We start from the raw sequence: 18,226 nt of genomic DNA, 5'->3' as shown, positions 1-18,226 counted from the left end.
TTCAGACTTGGGCTGACAAGTGGCAAGTAACATTCGCACCACACAAGTGCCAGGCAATGACCATCTCCAACAAGCGAGACTCTAACCATCTCCCCTTGACATTCAATGGCTGAATCCCCCACTATCAACATCCTGGGGGTTACCATTGATCAGAAACTGAACTGGACCAGCCATATAAATACTGTGGCTACAAGAGCAGGCCAGAGGCTGGGAATTCTGCGGCGAGTGTCTCACCTCCTGACTCCCCAAAGCCTTTCCACCATCTACAAGGCACAAGTCAGGAGTGTGATGGAATACTCTCCACTTGCCTGGATGAGTGCAGCTCCAACAACACTCAAGAAGCTCGACACCATTCAGGATAAAGCAGCCCGCTTGATTGGCACTCCATCCACCACCTTCAACATTCACTCCCTCCACCATCGGCGCACTGTGGCTGCAGTGTGTACCATCTACAAGATGCACTGCAGCAACTCGCCAAAGCTCCTTCAACAGCACCTTCCAAACCCGCGACCTCTACCACTTAGAAGGACAAGGGCAGCAGACGCATGGGAACATCACCACCTACAAGTTCCCCTCCAAGTCACACACCATCCTCACTTGGACCTGTATCGCCGTTCCTTCACTGTCGCTGGGCCAAAGTCCTGGAACTCCCTTCCTAACAGCATTGTGGGTACACCTACACCATATGGACTGCAGCGGTTCAAGAAGGCGGCTCACCACCATCTTCTCAAGGGCAATTAGGGATGGGCACTAAATGCAGGCCTAGCCAGCCAGCGACGCCCACATCCCATCAATGAATTTAATTTTTTTTTTTAAATGGACAGCGGGAGAGAGCATGACGAGAGAATATGAAGAGATTAGGAGAGAAGTCAAAAAAACAATTAGAAAGGCAAAAAGGAACTATGAAATTAAATTATCAAGGAACATAAAACAAAATAGTAAAATATTTTACAGGCACCTCAATAAAAAAAGGAAAGTCGGGGTGGGAATAGGGCCACTGAGGGATGGACAGGGTAATATCACAGGCAGCGACAGAGAGATGGCAGAAATATTAAATAATTACTTCGCTTCAGTATTTACTAGGGAGGCAGAACAGGTGGACATGGCATCGGATGATGAGATTAGTAATGAGATAACTGCGTTTAAAATAAAAAGAGGAGAAATATTAAATAAACTAATCAAACTCAAAGAGGATAAAATCCCTGGCCCAGATGGATTACATTCGCAAATTTTTTAAGAATCTAGGGAAGAGATAGCAGAGGCATTACTACACATATTTAATAATTCATTAGAACAAGGTGTAGAGGACTGGTGGAGAGCTAACACAATACATATATTTAAGAAGGGAGATAGAACATGTCCAGGGAACTATAGACCAGTCAGCTTAACATCGGTGGTAGGAAAAATAATGGAATCCCTACTAAAGGAGAAAACAGAAGAACATCTAGAAACCAAAAATATAAGAATGAAGTCAGCATGGATTTCAAAAGGGAAAGTCTTACTTGACCAACCTCACTGAATTTTTTGAAGAGGTAACAGAGAGAGTAGACAAAGGTAATGCAGTAGATGTAACTTATCTAGATTTTCAAAAGGCCTTCGATAAGTTACCACATAATAGACTAATGAATAAGATCGGAGCATGCAGAGTCAGGGGACAAGTAGAAGAATGGATAACCAGCTGGCTTCAGGACAGGAAGCAGAGAGTAGGGGGTAAAGGGTAGCTATTCAGAGTGGCAGAAGGTGGGAAGTGGTGTTCCACAAGGATCAGTGCTGGGACCACTGTTGTTCACAATTTATATTAACAATTTAGACTTTGGAATAAAAAGCACAATTTCTAAATTTGCAGATAACACCAAATTGGCGGGGGGATACAATACTGCGGAAGACTGCAACAAATTACAAGTCGACATTAAGAAACTTGAAAAAAGGCATATAATTGGCAAATGAAATTCCACACAAATGTGAGGTATTACATTTTGGTAAGAAAAATAAGGAGGTCACATATTACTTGGAAAATATGAATCTAAGTGAGGTAGAAGAACAAAGGGATCTCAGAGTACAAATACACAAATCACTGAAAGCAGTGACACATGTTAACAAGTCAATAAAAAAGCCAACCAAGCACTAGGGTTTATTTCTAGATTGAATTGAAAAGTAGAGATGTTATGCTAAACTTGCATCGAACCTTGGTTAGACTACACTTGGAGTACTGCATACAATTCTGGTCGCCATATTATAAAAAGGATATAGAGGCACTGGAGAGGGTGCAGTGAAGATTTACAAGGATGATACCAGAAATGCGAGGGTAGACCCATCAGGAAAGGATGAACAAGCTAGGTCTCTTTTCTCTTGATAAGAGAAGGCGGAGGGGTGACCTAATAGAGGTCTTTAAAATTATGAAAGGTTTTGATAGAGTAGATACAGAAAGACTGTTTCCACTTGTGGGGAAGAGCAAAACTAGAGGCCATCAATATAAGGTAATCACCAAGAAATCCAATAGGAAATTCAGAAGAAACTTCTTTACCCAAAGAGTGGTGAGTATGTGGAACTCGCTACCACAGGGAGTGGTTGTAGCGAATAGTATAGATACATTTAAAGGGAGCTAGATAAGCATATGAGGGAGAAGGGAATAGAGGGTTTTGCTGATAGATTTAGATGAGGAAAGACGGGAGGAGGCTCGAGTGGAGCATAAACGCCGGCATGGACTGGTTGGGCCGAATGGCCTGTTTCTGTGCTGTATATTCTATGTAATTCTCTGTAATAAGTAGATATTATGGCAGATGACCAAACGCTTGGTCAAAGAGGTAGGTTTTAAGGAGTGCCTTAAAGGAGGAAAGAGAAGTAAGGAAGTCGAGAGGCGGAGAGGTTTAGGGAGGGAATTCCAGAGCTTAGGGCCTTGGCAGCTGAAGGCACAGTCACCAATGGTGGAACGATTAAATCAGGGATGCTCAAGAGACCAGAATTGGAGGAGTGCAGAGATCTCAGAGGGTTGTTGGGCTGGAGGAGGCTACAGAGATAGGGAAGGGGCGAGGCATGGAGGTATTTGAAAACAAGGATAAGAATTTTAAAATCCAGACGTTGCTTAAATGGGAGCCAATGTAGATCAACGAGCACAGGGGTGATGGGTGAACGGGATTTGGTGCGAGTTAGGACACGGGCAGCAGAGTTTTGGATGACCTCAAGTTTATGGAGGGTAGAATTTGGGGGGCCAGCTAGGATTGTGTTGGAATAGTCAAGTCTAGAGGTAACAGAGGCATAGATGAAGGTTTCAGCAGCAGATGAGCTGAGGCAGGGTCGGAGCCGGGCGATGTTCTGGATATAGGCAGTCTTAGTGATGGTGCGGATATGTGGTCAGAAGCTCATCTCAGGGTCAAATATAACACCAAGGTTGCGAACAATCTGGTTCAGCCTCTGGTTTAGTGAGAATAAAGGAGGAAAGATCAGAAAAAAGCAGAAATGAGAGAGAAGAATAAAATGTGTGACAGACTTACAGACTTAGAGAGATAGAAAAAGATAAACAGATAGAGACAGAACATTAAAGATTCAAAAACATACAAAGAATGGGAGATATGTAAAAGAAAAAGGAGGAAAAAATTATAGAAAGGTAGAGATCGAGATTAAAAAAGACTTGGACAGTTAGAGACAATAGCCAAGAGCAAATGTTTCAGAGCCAGAGACAGACAGACAGATAATGGAAAACAAATAAAAAGACAGAGAGCTTGACACAAAGAAGCAGAGTGGGAGATGTGCAGAGAAACATGGAGAGACTTTTTTTCCTTTATCTTTTAGCAACAACTTGAGGTCAACTAAATTTTATTAAAATATTGTTTTAAAATTATCTAGCTTTTGAACAATTCCTTCTTTTATCCTTTCTAGTTTACCTCTTTTTTCCTTTTACCTCCTAATAGTGGAAACATGCCCCTTAGCATAGGTGAAATTGTTTCAAAAACACAGACATTTTCATTTATATTAAGAAGGATTAATAAGATTGTCACAGTTTGACCACCCAATTACACTTGACAAATAGATTCACAACATATTTTGCGTCATTGGACATGAAAATGAGCCATTTGGGTGCATCAAAGGGATGAGAAATAAATTTACCACAGTGAACTGCGCTGAACTGTTAATGGGTAAACCGACAAACAGTGAAAAGTATTCGAAGAAGTATTTGGTACAATACAAAACCAGTACATACTCCTAAAAGGCAGAGGCTCCACTTATGTAGTTAAGCAAGCACAGTCAACAAATGAGGTAAGACACAGCATCAAGCTAAATGAAAATGCTTACACAAATGCAAGGTAATTCAGCAGACTGGAAGAGCTATGAAAAAAACACCAAAGGGATACAAAGTAATAAAAGGTGTAAAAAAGGAATATGAAAAAAATTGCAAGCAATATCAAAGCTAATAGTAAAAGTTTTAATAAATATATTAAGAGAAGGAGAATGGTAAAGGGAAATGTAGACGGATTAAAGACAATTCAATACTTTGCAGGATCGGAAGCCAGTGGAGGTCAGAGAGAACTGGGGCAACAGGTAATTAAAACTTGGTATGGGATAAGATGCAGGCAGCAGAGTTCTGGATTAGTTGGAGCATCTGTAGGGTGGAGCTTGGAAGGCCGGCTTGGAGGGCATTAGAAAAGTCAAACCAAGAGCTGTCAAAGGCATTGTTAAGGATTTTAGTGGCAATCAGGATGTATTAGGGATGGAGGCTTGCACGATTTTGATGATGGAAACAGGCAGTCTTGGTAATAGAATGAATGCAAGAGAAATAGGTTATATTGTGGTAGATTGGATGCAAGGATAATCTCATAATATTGTGGTTTTATGATTGTGCGCTACAAGTGCATTTTTGTTAAGTATTTCCAACTGAGCACACTTTCCTATCAGGTGCAGAGATGGAAATCCATTCCACTCATCTGTCATTACCTTTCTAACCAGGTATACTCTCTATTTTAAATAACAACAGAAAATGCTGGAAACACTCAGCAGGCCAGGCAGCATCCATGGAGAGAGAAACAAGAGTTAACGTTTCGGGTCTGTGATCCTTCATCAGAACATATCACAGACCATCCCTTTTGTTCTTTCCCCTCCCCCTTTCCCTGCCTCTGCACCTGCTTAAAACTTGTTACATCCCTAACTTTTTCCAGTTCTGACGAAGGGTCAGTAGCCTGACATCAGTAGTGGGGAAAATGCTAAAGTCCATTATAAAAGATGTAATAGCAGAGCACTTGGAGAACAATGACAGGATCGGACAAAGTCAACATGGATTCACAAAAGGTAAATCGTGCTTGACTAATCTACTGGAATTTTTTGAGGATGTAACTGGTAAAATAGATAAGGGAGAACCAGTGGATTTGGTGTATCTGGACTTTCAGAAGGCTTTCGATAAGGTCCCGCATAAGAGATTAGCATGTAAAGTTAAGGCACATGGGATTGGGGGCAAGGTATTGACTTGGATAGAGAACTGGTTGGCAGACAGAAAGCAAAGAGTTGGAATAAACGGGTCTTTTTCCGAGTGGCAGGCAGTGACTAGTGGGGTACCGCAGGGATCGGTCCTTGGACCCCAGCTATTCACAATATATATTAATGATCTAGACAAGGGAACTAGATGTAATATCTCCAAATTTGCAGACGACACAAAGCTGGGTGGGCGTGTGTGCTGTGAGGAGGATGTCGAGAAACTCCAGGATGATTTGGACATGTTGGGTGATTGGGCAGAAGCATGGCAGATGCAATATAACGTGGATAAATGTGAGGTTATCCACTTTGGTGGCAAAAAAAGGAAGGCAGATTATTATCCAAATGGCAATAGATTGGGAGAAGGGGAAGTGCAACGAGACCTGGGCGTCCTTGTGCACCAGTCGCTGAAGGTAAGCATGCAGGTGCAGCAGGCGGTTAAGAAGGCAAATGGTATGTTGGCCTTCGTAGCGAGAGGGTTTGAGTACAAGAACAAGGATGTCTTGCTGCAGTTGTACAGGGCCTTGGTGAGACCACATCTTGAGTATTGTGTGCAGTTTTGGTCGCCTTATCTGAGGAAGGATGTTCTTGCCATGGAAGGAGTTCAGCGAAGATTCACCAGGCTGATACCTGGGATGGCAGGAATGACGTATGAGGAGAGATTGGGTCGATTGGGCTTGTACTCGCTGGAGTTTAGAAGAATGAGAGTGGATCTCATTGAAACTTATAAAATTCTGACAGGACTGGACAGACTAGATGCAGGAAGGATGTTCCCGATGGTCGGGGAGTCCAGAACCAGGGGACACAGTCTAAGGATAAAGGGTAGGCCATTTAGGACAGAAATGAGGAGGAATTTCTTCACCCAGAGAGTGGTGAACCTGTGGAACTCTCTACCATAGAAGGCGGTGGAGGCCAGTTCATTAAATATATTCAAGAAGGAGTTGGATATATTTCTTAAGGCTAAAGGGATCAAGGGGTATGGGGAGAAGGCAGGGACCGGGTACTGAATTTGGATGATCAGCCATGATTGCACTGAATGGCGGAGCAGGCTCGAGGGGCCAAATGGCCTACTCCTGCTCCTATCTTCTATGTTTCTATGTTTCTCTCACATGGGGAAAATATAACCTGAAATATGAACAAACCTTTCAAAAATATTTTTTTTTTTTGAAGTTTCTTAAAAATTGTAATTTTTATTATAATGGATAAATTTGTCACTGCACAAAATTAAAATTAGTTTTTCAAGGCCACTGCGTTTGTTTAGCAGTCAATACGCTGTTAAAACCTCAGTTACACCTAATCCAACAAAGTGTAGCTTTTAATGAGGTATAAATAGCGATATTATGTGGAAAAGCCCAAGTTTTCGTCAGTTTCACGGATTACACTGATTGACGGCTATGGGGGAGGGGCCATGGCGCAGCCAGTGTCAGAGTAGTGAATGCCTGACTGCAACTTCAGGATTTCCGCTTCAGGATGCTCATGCGCTAAATTCTGGAGTTGCGGAGATTCAAAGGGATAATAACGAATGTGTTTTTACCCACCGCAAATTCCGGGCCATTAATTTTAATCACTAAAGTTAGAGTCAACAAAAAAAGCTATTTATCAGAAGTATTGTTTGTAGTAATACTCCAAGCATGGTTTATCTCAAGTATCAGAAAAAGCACTAAACTTTCACGCTTGCTTTGTTTTGTAAAAAGTGAATGTCAGCTGCAACTAACCTTAGAAGCTTCCATAATTATTTTGTTAATTTTTTCTTTATCCAGACCTTCCATTCCAGCTTTGTTATCGTTGAGTGCCATTCTGGAAAGGATGCCACCATCACTGGGAGCAGAACTGTCTGTGTTTTCTTTTACAGTATGTTCCATGATGCCTTCTTTTTTTTCAATTTAATTGTACCTTTATCTTTTGTTATCATTTATTCCAGTCCTAAATAATTAAAAACACAAAAATTGTTTGACAAATTACAACAAAATCTCTTAGCAGATTTCAGGAACATAAGCAAGTGATTGATTTTAAAATACAGTACTAACAAGTTTCTTTCCTAACTTATTGCAACGCAATTATAAAATAAATACAGTATTTTTATGACAATATTTCTAGGGCAGACATTGGCTGATTAATTGATTGATTTTCCAGTTAGCAGTGACATAGACTAGTGATGTTCAAAACATAGCCCACAGGCCAAATGCAGCCTGCAAGCTTCTTTGATCTGGCCCACAAATGTGCTGCCACTGCCTTTCTTCTTTGTGCTTGCATTCCCAGGCCGAAAGTACTGATGCATGGGTGGTCAAAAATCCACCAATCAAGGAGCAGCCATTACCTGTCCTCCAGCCCCAGCAATTTTAAGAGCTGGATCATTCTCTCCAACTCTCATTCATTCTTTTTGTCGTTTTTCTAGGACGACCAAAGATCAATCAAGTCTACTGAGCTACAGCATTACTCGATCAGACAGGGAAGGACGTGCAACAGTCCTCCTCAAAAACTGCAGCTTGGGAATTGACCTCTGTGGTAGTACATGTGGAGTATGTAGCAGCCAAAGTTAACCTGGACCAAGAAGTATCACTCAGCGCTGTGCCTCTGTACTATCCGCCATGGGACCTATTTAGAAGGTCACTCTGATTGAAAATGATGAGCTTAAACTGGAGGACTTCAATACAAAATATCTCACATGGGGCAGCCAATCCAGCAACACTACAGTACATAGCTGAGGATCTGGGCTACAGCATCTTGAATCCCCTGCCTCCAACCGCCACCCCACCCCCTACACCATCTCTCCCGACTGCAGTTATTTAAAAAACTAAGTTATGACTACAAAAGAGCTGACTGGCCTGCCTTCAGGCTGCATCCAGCAGACTACATTATCCATCCCTGATGACCGAGAGCTGGCCAATCAGCATCTGACATGTCCTACTGGAAGCAATAAAAGCAGCAATATTGATGAAGAAGGATCCTAGTGATAAGACTTGCTGTGATACCCTAACACATTATTAGGCTGATTCAATTAAGAAACAGGTTGAGGAAGGACTTCATTAAAACTACAACTCAGAAACAAAATTATCAATCGTCTGCAAACAAAAATCCAACAATTCATCAAAGCTGGCACTGAAAAGCAATAGGATATTTTCTGCAGAAGGATTAAATGAGAGCAAGATCTCAAACAATACTGACATCAGATCCACAGAGCGACATGGAAGTTACAGACCAGAAACACACCAACACTGTATATCCTGGGCTACAGTGCAGAGACAGACTCAGAAAGGGGAGTTCTTCAGACACCACCTCTGTACTGTCTAAATCACAAGGGATTTGACAGTAGCTGAGAAAAGGAAGTGAACCATTACATCCATACACAACCAGAACTGTTCCAACCTCTGACCACAATCCCTGCAAGTAACAGAGAAGATAATGCACTGAAAAACAATGCAACTGCCTTGGCACAACCAATCATTGCTGCTGCATGCCATGCGGGGTTTTCAGCCTACTCCCGTTACTCATTCGTATCAATCACTTTCCAACACCAGAACAGGGCTTGCTCACAGTTTGTTGATGACATCATCATTTGGGGATCCTCTCTCTACGAGTGCATAAATAGCATCAGAAAAGCTCCAGAGATGCCTTAATAACTATGGTGAATTCTGCTGAACCCCCAGAAAATCAGAGTGCATGCTATTCTCCAAAGAAGGAACAGGGTGTGAGGATTAAACTGCTGTAAGAACCAAATCAAGACCATTGGAGAGCAAAGTTCCTGGGTATAGCTTTCCAGAGGAATATGGCTTGGAAATAATACAATGACATTACTGTCAGGGCATTGGCCTGGCTGGGCCAAATTCAAACCCTGTGTGGAAAGAAGCATGGAGTCAGCAACAAGACTTTCCTCAGACTTTCCAAAGCCTACATCCATCCAATCCTGGAATCTATCCATCCAGAACTGCAGGCAGCCACAGATTAAGAGGCTACAAAGAATCCATAACCAAGCAATAAGGGCATGATATTACCTCTCACACTTTATCTATTCAACCTATCTGAACAACAATGGAAGAAAGACTCTTGAGACTCTGGCAGAGATACCTGCACAAAGCAAGTGCTAATCCATCATTGTCAGTCCTGATAGACAAAGAAGGACAGAACCCACCCTGACACATTTGTGACACTGCACTGTCTGTGGGCTTGCAGTAGGTGGCAGGCCTAGCAAACATTCAATCACAGAGAGGATTCTGTCACAGGGATTAGCTGAGACAGTAGCACCAAAATCCACACACCTAACAGAATGGACTCTTATAAATTCCAGATTACCCAATATAAAAAAGTTGTGAGAAGGATAATAAATCCTGTGCCATCCTTAGAAAGCTCCCAATCTTCCCAATGCAGATCCTGTTCCCTGTGATAATTTAGTGGCTCCAGCCCAGATCTCCCCCACTACCCATATTCACAAAGGAAGCAGGGGATTATATACTTAAAGATAATGGAATCTTTCTAAACATGTAGTGATCTTAAAGGGGAGACAGAAGCAGAGGAGAGAGCACCAGAGAACAGAAAGAAGGGACAGAATAGAGGGAATATCTGGAAGGGAAGGGGTGGGGGGGGGGGGGGTGAGGGGAGGCGTGATGCTGAGAGAGACGAGAAAGGTAAGGTGGAGGATGGGGGACCTCACATGGTCTCACCATTTTGTAGATGGGGTCTTGCTTTTTTGTGTACAGGGATCTCACTTTACTGCACATAGGGTTTCCATTTTTGTATACAGGATTTCATATTATTGTATAATGATATGCAGCTCCCTCACTGGTATTGATACGTTTCTCTAGCCCTCCATTCCAAAAGGTTGTGAAACCCTAACAAAGACCATTTTTAGGCAGACATTTTATATACAGTTTAGAAAAGTAAATGACCATACTGAACTACAGTACTCTGTTCCTTAACGATGGTCTGCTGTGGAGAGTAAAACCTTAATGTTTATTACCTGAGACAGAAGAGCCTGTCAAGCTGCCATGTTCTGAGATTGCACAGAAGCAAAAAAGTCAGTGAAGCTTTTTATTTTCTCTCAATTTTCTTCCCTTACTCTTCCCACTGACCCCCGTCCCCCACTGGAATCCTGGTGAATTTTCCTCCTCCCTAACACTGAGTTCAACAGTAGCACCCAAATGTCACAAACCAGGGACCAAATCTGTGACTGTCTTTGCCTGCTTGGATCTTAATCAGACTATGTCGCTCATTTGCCCACTGGGATAACAGGGAGTGGCAGGCGGGGGCGGGGGAGATGAGTGTGAATGTTATTGAAGCAAAACCATTATTTCAAAACCTATTATAAAAATTAAGTCCAACTAGCATGATTGAAAATCTCACTAAAGGGTAGATATGTTATTGTGGAAGGTTTGTTTGTAAATGATCATGCGGTTTATTAAATAAAGCTTTTATATAATTCATGAAAAACAGGGGGTTTTGAGCTTTTTATCTTCATAAGCCACATAGATGAATACCTTAATACAAAAAGAAAATACTGCAGATGCTGGAAATCTGAAATAAAAACAGAAAATGCTGGAGAAACTCAACAGGTCAGGCAGCATCTGTGAAGAGAGAAACAGAGTTAACGTTTCAGACCTTTCGTCAGAACTGGAAAAAAGCAGGAAATGGAACAGATTTTTAAGCAAGTGAAGAGGCTGGGAAAGGGGGGTGGGGAGGAAAGAACAAAAGGGAAGGTCTGTGATAGGATGGAAGGCGGAAGAAGTTAAGAGACATTAAGAGAAAGCAATGAAGATGAACAAGGTAAAAGAGACAAACGGAACGCCCGTCGGAGAGAAGAGCAGAACTTCTTCAAGGTGGGCATTCCTGGAAGAGAAGTGGCAGTGAATTAAACACTAATACAAAAAGAAAATACTGCGGATGCTGAAAATCTGAAATATAAACAGAAAATGCTGGAGAAACTCAGCAGGTCAGGCAGCATCTGTGAAGAGAGAAACAGAGTTAACGTTTCAGGTCAATGACCCTTCGTCAGAACTGGAAAAAAGCAGGAAATGGAACAGAATACCCTGGTGCCTTGGGGCCATATAAAGTTTAAATCATAATCATAATCATAATCAACTTTATTGTCATTGTTAGTGCACAAGTGCAGTACAACAAAATGTAGGCTTGTGGCTCCCGAGAGTGTACATTTAGATTAAGACATTTAAACATTAAACATTCAACATTCATTTGGCTTGTAATACATTAACATAAACATAAACATAATAAAGTGCATTGGCAGATGTGCAGGCTTTAGAGTTTATTTGTGGAGTTCAGTAGGATGACAGCCCTGGGAAAGAAGCTGTTCCTAAATCTGGTCGTTCGGGTGCGAATGCATCTGTAGCGTCTCCCAGATGGCAGGGGGGCGAACAGACTGTGGCTGGGGTGGGTAGGGTCTTTGATGATGGTCAGTGACCTCCGTAAACAGCGTTTCTGGTAGATGTTCTCTATGGTTTTCATTTCATTTATATATATATATCTTATATGTTATTGATACTTCCATATCTTGGTGTTATGCTTTAGAATTTAGTCATTAATGATAAAACAATCCTGAAAACAGCCCTCTGCAAATCTCCAGACTCAAAATTCAAACAGAACAATCCAGAAAATAAGTAGTAAGTGCAAACAGAAGTGAGTTGTCTGACATTGAGGGTCAGATCACCACAGACCAGAAGACATAATTTGGACACCTTAATCATCCTGATTTAAAACATACAGGGGACACAATTCAGTGGTCCACTGCCAAATGTTCACGCCTGCACTTTCCCAATTGTCAAATTTCTGACTTTTGTCAGGCCCACAGGAAAGACGTCAAGCAGATGCTTGGCACTTCCTGAAGGAAAGAGGAAGGGTTTTAAAAAAGTCAGAGAATGAATCACTCCACGCCACTTTTACATACTTCACAAAGAACTGGAGCAACTTAGCTACCTATTGAACTGGGATCGGCAAGCGACGTGGGGTGAATTCTTTTAAGCTGGAAAAACACAATAATTTTTTTTTTTTTTTTAAAAGCTCAACATAGGGCACGTTAGCTCAAAAACTGGGAGTTCATATCCCTATATGCCCGATACGAAACTCCCAAAACAAGCGCTCTACTCAGAGCTCCGACACGGCAAGAGAGCCCCAGGTGGGCAGAGGAAACACTTCAAGGACACCCTCAAAGTCTCCTTGAAAAAGTGTAACATCCCCACCAACACCTGGGAATCCCTGGCCCAAGACCGCACAAAGTGGAGGAGAAGCACCCGGGAAGGCGCCGAACACCTCGAGTCCCTTCGCTGGGAGCAAGCGTAAGCCAAGCGCAAACAGCGGAAGGAGCGCACGTCAACCCAAGCACCCCACCCACCCGCCCCTTCAACCACCGTCTGCCCCACCTGTGACAGAGACTGTAGGTCCCGCATTGGACTCATCAGTCACCTGCGAACTCATTTTTAGTGTGGAAGCAAGTCATCCTTGGTTCTGAGAGACTGCCTAAGAGAGAAGAGAGAGAGATGATCTAATAGTCGTGTCCAGGATTCCTTCAGAGAGTGAGTTTGAGCCATCTCAGATAAATCTGCTATCTTGGTGGTGAGAAAAACTGCAAGGAACCCTTACTTTCTCAAACATATTAATAAACAGCATTGACATGCCACAGGTTTGATCGTCTCCCTGTATTGACCAGAAGTGTCATTGGCAGAGTTATGGGATTAAGCTGACTGCAGAGCTAGATTAAGAATTCTTGGGGCCATCGGCCGCTAGAAACTTTGGGACCCTTCTGCAACCCTTGCACAACACCTCCCGCACCCCTCCCCCATCCATTAGGACACAAACATATGGTAAAATGCATGAAGAAATAAGGCCACGGAATGTTTACATACTGTATCTTCTCTTAAATGAGTCTGTCTGTCTGTGTGTATGCGTGCGGTAAACTCAAAAGTTATAGAGCGTACCTACACATATGTTAATAGCAAAAGAAAGCTTATGATTAGGGGAGTTTCATAGGCGTGTTTATTTTTTGGGGACAGTGTACAAAAAACGGACAAAATCCGCTCATTTCACCGCGCGCATACACACAGACAGACAGACAAACTCATTTATATACAGTGCTATCTGGAGGTGAACTATCTGGCAATCTGGAGCCACCGGCAAAAATCAGGAGCCGTTTTTTATTCTATTTGTTTGTTTTCTTTGCTTTATTTGAACAGTCAAGCTTTGCAAGGTCTGTAGCTATAGCAACAGCTTTAGCTACAGAGGCTTGCAGCCACACCCGAGTGTTTAGAAGCTGTTGCTAAGCAACAGTGATTGTTGTCAGATAACTCTAGAGTGTACGGCAGTTTTGAGGGAACGGCAGCAGCTCGGTCCCGAGGGTGCCGGATAGCACAACGTTTCCTGTATATAGATTTGTACTTTTTTCTTAACAACATGGGCTCAAAAAAACGTTGCAGACTTGGACGCAGCACTTCTGATGCACGCCGAGATAAGGCTCGGAGAGCTGCTGAAACTGATGAGCAGAGACAGGCTCGCCTTCAGGCTAACCAGGACAGAAATGCTGCTGCTAGATCAGCTGAGACTCCTCAACAATCTGAGGGACGTAAAGCTGCCAACACATCCAGAATGGCAACTGCCAGAGCCTCAGAGACTCCTGACCAGACTCAGGCACGTCGTCGGGCCGACACTATACGCATGGCCATTGCCAGAGTTGACATTTGGAATCATTGGCACAGAGCAGCCTTCTCCTATGAACCCACCATCAATTATGAAGCAGACCCCACAGTCATCATTGGCAGGATGACCATCATTTGCCCTCACTGTGGCGCTCTGAAGTGGGAAAGGGAAATTGATGGGATATGCTGCAATGGAGGAAAGGTGAAACTTCCACCACTACCAGCTCCACCTGAACCCCTACACTCACTTCTGTTGGGCATAACTCCAGCTTCAAGACAATTACTCACTCATATCAGGAAGTACAACAACTGTTTCGCAATGACCTCTTTTGGTGCAAACAGAGTGCATGAATCAGGATTTTGCCCAACTTTTAAAGTTCATGGACAGGTGTACCATACAGCTGGCTCCCTACTTCCTCTACCAAACGAAAGACCTCAGTTTCTCCAAATCTACTTCTTGGGTGATGACGAGGAGCAAGCCAATCGCCGTAGGGAAGCTGCTGTTCACCCCGCACAACAACACCAAATCAAGCTTCAAACTTTGCTTGGGTTACAGGAGATGCTTCATCAGCAAAACCCATATATAAAGAGTTTCAAAACAGCCATTGAAAAAACAACAAATGAAGACCTCAAAGTTGTCATCAAAGCTGACAAGACTCCTGCAGGTGAACATGAGCGATGCTTCAATGCTCCTACCACCAATGAAGTAGCCATTGTCATTGTGGGCCAAGAATTTGAACAACTGTACATTGTCTTGCATATGAGAGGTGGTCCACTCAAAAGAATTTCTGAGCTTCACAGGTCATATGATCCTATGCAATACCCGCTTTTGTTTTGCCATGGGGAAGATGGATACGATGCCTATAACAAGATCCCACATGTTGACTCTCTCTCTCTCTCCTTCTCCCCCCCCCTCTCTCTCTCCTTCCCCCTCTCTCTCTCTCTCTCTCTCATTAATGTCAATGACAACATTGCAAAATTATAATTCTGCTTGCTACCTCCAAATTCACATCGAAGGAAAACTGTAAAACCTGGAGTATATGGCTACTGTCGATCCCCATTAACAAATAAACAAAGTTAAACAACCACCTCCTGGGTGCTTAGCAAAAGTTCTTCAATCCCAACAGTTTTATAAACAGTTTTATAAACAAGATGCTTTAGACTGGGAATTAGTCTCGTGGCCCTCCTCTGCACCCTCTCCAAAGCTTCAATATCACCCACCAGTTTGTGGAGACCAAAACTGGACACACTTTTCCAAAGTCTGCTCTCTCTCTCTCTCTCTCTCCATCCCTCTCTCTCTCTCTCTCCTTCCCCCCTCTCTCTCTCTCTCCTTCCCCCCTCTCTCTCTCTCCTTCCCCTCTCTCTCTCTCTCTTCCTTCCCCCTCACTCTCTCTCCTTCCCCCTCACTCTCTCTCCATCCCCCTCTCTCTCCTTCCCCCTCTCTCTCCTTCCCCCTCTCTCCTTCCCTCTCTCTCTCTTCCTTCCCTCTCTCTCTCTCTCCTTCCCTCTCTCATCCTTCCCTCTCGCTCTCTCTCCTTCCCTCTCTCTCTCTCCTTCCTCTCTCTCTCTCATCCTTCCCTCTCTCTCTCTCTCTTTCCCTCTCGCTCTCTTTCCCTCTCTCTCTCCCCCTCCCCTTCTCCTCTCTCTCTCTCTCTCCTTCCCCCTCTCTCTCTTTCCCCCTCTCTCTCTCCTTCCCCCCTCTCTCTCTCTCTCCTTCCCCCTCTCTCTCCTTCCCCCTCTCCTCTCTCCTTCCCCCTCTCTCTCTCCTTCCCCCTCTCTCTCTCACCCTTCCCCCCTCTCCTCTCTCTCACCTTCCCCCTCTCTCTCTCTCCTTCCCCCTCTCTCCCTCCTTCCCCCTCTCTCTCCTTCCCCCTCTCTCTCTCTCCTTCCCTCTCTCTCTCTCTCCTTCCCTCTCTCTCATCTTCCCTCTCTCTCTCTCTCCTTCCCTCTCTCTCTCTCTCCTTCCCTCTCTGTCTTTCCCCTTCCCTCTCTGTCTTTCCCCTTCCCTCTCGCTCTCTTTCCTCTCTCTCTCCCTCCCCTTCTCTACTCTCTCTCTCTCACTCCTTCCCCCTCTCTCTCTTTCCCCCTCTCCCTCTCTCCTTCCCCCTCTCTCTCTCTCTCTCCTTCCCTCTCTCTCCTTCCCCTCTCTCTCTTCTCCTTCCCCCCTCTCTCTCTCCTTCCCCCTCTCTCTCTCCTTCCCCCCCTCTCTCTCTCCTTCCCCCTCTCTCTCTCTCTCCTTCCCCCTCTCTCTCTCTCCTTCCCCCTCTCTCTCTCTCCTTCCCCCTCTCTCTCTCCCTTCCCCCTCTCTCTCTCTCTCCTTCCCCCTCTCTCTCCCTCCTTCCCTCTCTCTCTCCTTCCCCCTCTCTCTCTCTCCTTCCCTCTCTCTCTCTCTCCTTCCCTCTCTCTCTCTCTCCTTCCCTCTCTCTCTCTCTCCTTCCCTCTCTCTCTCTCTCCTTCCCTCTCTCTCTCTCTCCTTCCCTCTCTGTCTTTCCCCTTCCCTCTCGCTCTCTTTCCCTCTCTCTCTCCCTCTCTCCCCCTCCCCTTCTCTCTCTCTCTCTCTCCTTCCCCCTCTCTCTCTTTCCCCCCTCTCTCTCTCTCTCTCTCCTTCCCCCTCTCTCCTTCCCTCTCTCTCTCTCCTTCCCCCTCTCTCTCTCCTTCCCCCTCTCTCTCTCTCCTTCCCCCTCTCTCTCGCTCTCCTTCCCCCCCTCTCTCTCTCTCCTTCCCCCCTCTCTCTCTCTTCTTCCCCCCCCTCTCTCTCTCTTCTTCCCCCACTCTCTCTCTCTCCTCTCCTTCCCCCCTCTCTCTCTCTCTCCTTCCTCCCCCTCTCTCTCTCTCGTTCCCCCCCTCTCTCTCCTTCCCCCTCTCTCTCTCTCTTCTTCCCCCCTCTCTCTCTCTCTCTCTCTTCTTCCCCCTCTCTCTCTTCTTCCCACCTCTCTCTCCTTCCCCCCCCTCTCTCTCTCTCTCTCTCTTCCTCCCCCCTCTCTCTCTTCTTCCCACCTCTCTCTCCTTCCCCCCTCTCTCTCTATCTCCTTCCCCCCCCTCTCTCTCTCTCTCCTTCCCCCTCTCTCTCTCCTTCCCCCCTCTCTCTCTCTCTCTCATTAATGTCAATGATAACATTGCAAAATTATAATTCTGCTTGCTACCTCCAAAATCACATAGAAGGAAAACTGTAAAACCTGCAGTATATGGCTACTGGCGATCCCCATTAACAAAAAACAAAGTTAAACAACCACCTCCTGGGTGCTTAGCAAGAGATCTTCAATCCCAACAGTTTTATAAACAGTTTTATAAAAACAAAGCTTCTTCAGCGTGACTGACGAGTGGATGGACCAATCGACGGGCCGCATTAGCGTTGAGTGACGTAATGGTTGACCAATCCTACGGGGGAACCGCGGTATGATGCGTCACGGGGGGCGTTTCATGGCGTGTGTGGGCGGGAAGGAGAGAGAGAGAGAAGAGAGAGGGGGAAGGAGAGAGAGAGAGACGAGAGAGTGGGAAGGAGAGAGAGGGGGGAAGGAGAGAGAGAGAGAGAGAGAGAGGGAAGGAGAGAGTGAGGGAAGGAGATAGAGAAGAGAGGAAGACACCCCGGGGAAGGGGTTGGACTCAGAGCCCGGCCTCGGTGACCCGGAGCCCCCGTGCGCGGCCCTAGCGCCTCAGGCCCGGCCTGACTCACCTCAGCTCAGCTCCCGCTCCAGCCCGCCGCCGCTCCCCGTCTCTCAGACCGCGCGGTTCTCTCTGTCTCTGCCATGGAGCGGCGGCGGGGCCGGAGCGGAACTAGGCCGCGCACGGGGGCTCCGGGTCACCTCGGCCGGGCTCCGAGTCCAACCCCTTCCCCGGGGTGTCTTCCTCTCTTCTCTATCTCCTTCCCTCACTCTCTCCTTCCCCCTCTCTCTCTCTCCTTCCCTCTCTCTCCTTCCCCCTCTCTCTCTCCTTCCCCCCTCTCTCTCTCTCTCTTTTTCTCTCTCTCTCCTTCCCGCTCTCTCTCTCTCCTTCCCCCTTGCTCTCTCTCCTTCCCCCTCTCTCTCACTTTCCTTCCCTCTCTCTCTCCTCTGTCTCTCTCTCCCTCCCCTTCCCTCTCTCCTTCTCTCGCTCCTTCCCTCTCTCTCTCCTTCCCCCCTCTCTCTCCTTCCCCC

General features: G+C 45.1%; 1 protein-coding gene across 3 annotated transcripts in view; it reads right to left on the bottom strand.

Moving 5' to 3' along the window:
* Positions 1 to 7,379, bottom strand: part of polk (polymerase (DNA directed) kappa) — a 117,107-nt gene extending 109,728 nt beyond the window's left edge. For all 3 annotated transcript variants that reach the window (XR_015078717.1, XM_085990572.1, XM_085990582.1), the window contains exon 1: positions 7,176 to 7,379. Coding sequence is in view for 2 of the 3 variants with exons in the window: in XM_085990572.1 (XP_085846698.1) it covers positions 7,176 to 7,322 (147 nt within the window). In the remaining variant the exon portion in view is untranslated. The remainder of the gene's footprint in view (positions 1 to 7,175) is intronic.
* Positions 7,380 to 18,226: the final 10,847 nt, after the last annotated feature.

This window comes from Somniosus microcephalus, chromosome 1 (genome assembly GCF_052327205.1).
Source record: "Somniosus microcephalus isolate GS21.2 chromosome 1, FLI_Smic_1.0, whole genome shotgun sequence".
Classification (NCBI taxonomy): Eukaryota; Metazoa; Chordata; class Chondrichthyes; order Squaliformes; family Somniosidae; genus Somniosus; species Somniosus microcephalus.
The sequence above is the reverse complement of the archived record's forward strand: the minus strand, read 5'-3'. Positions and strand labels throughout refer to the sequence as shown.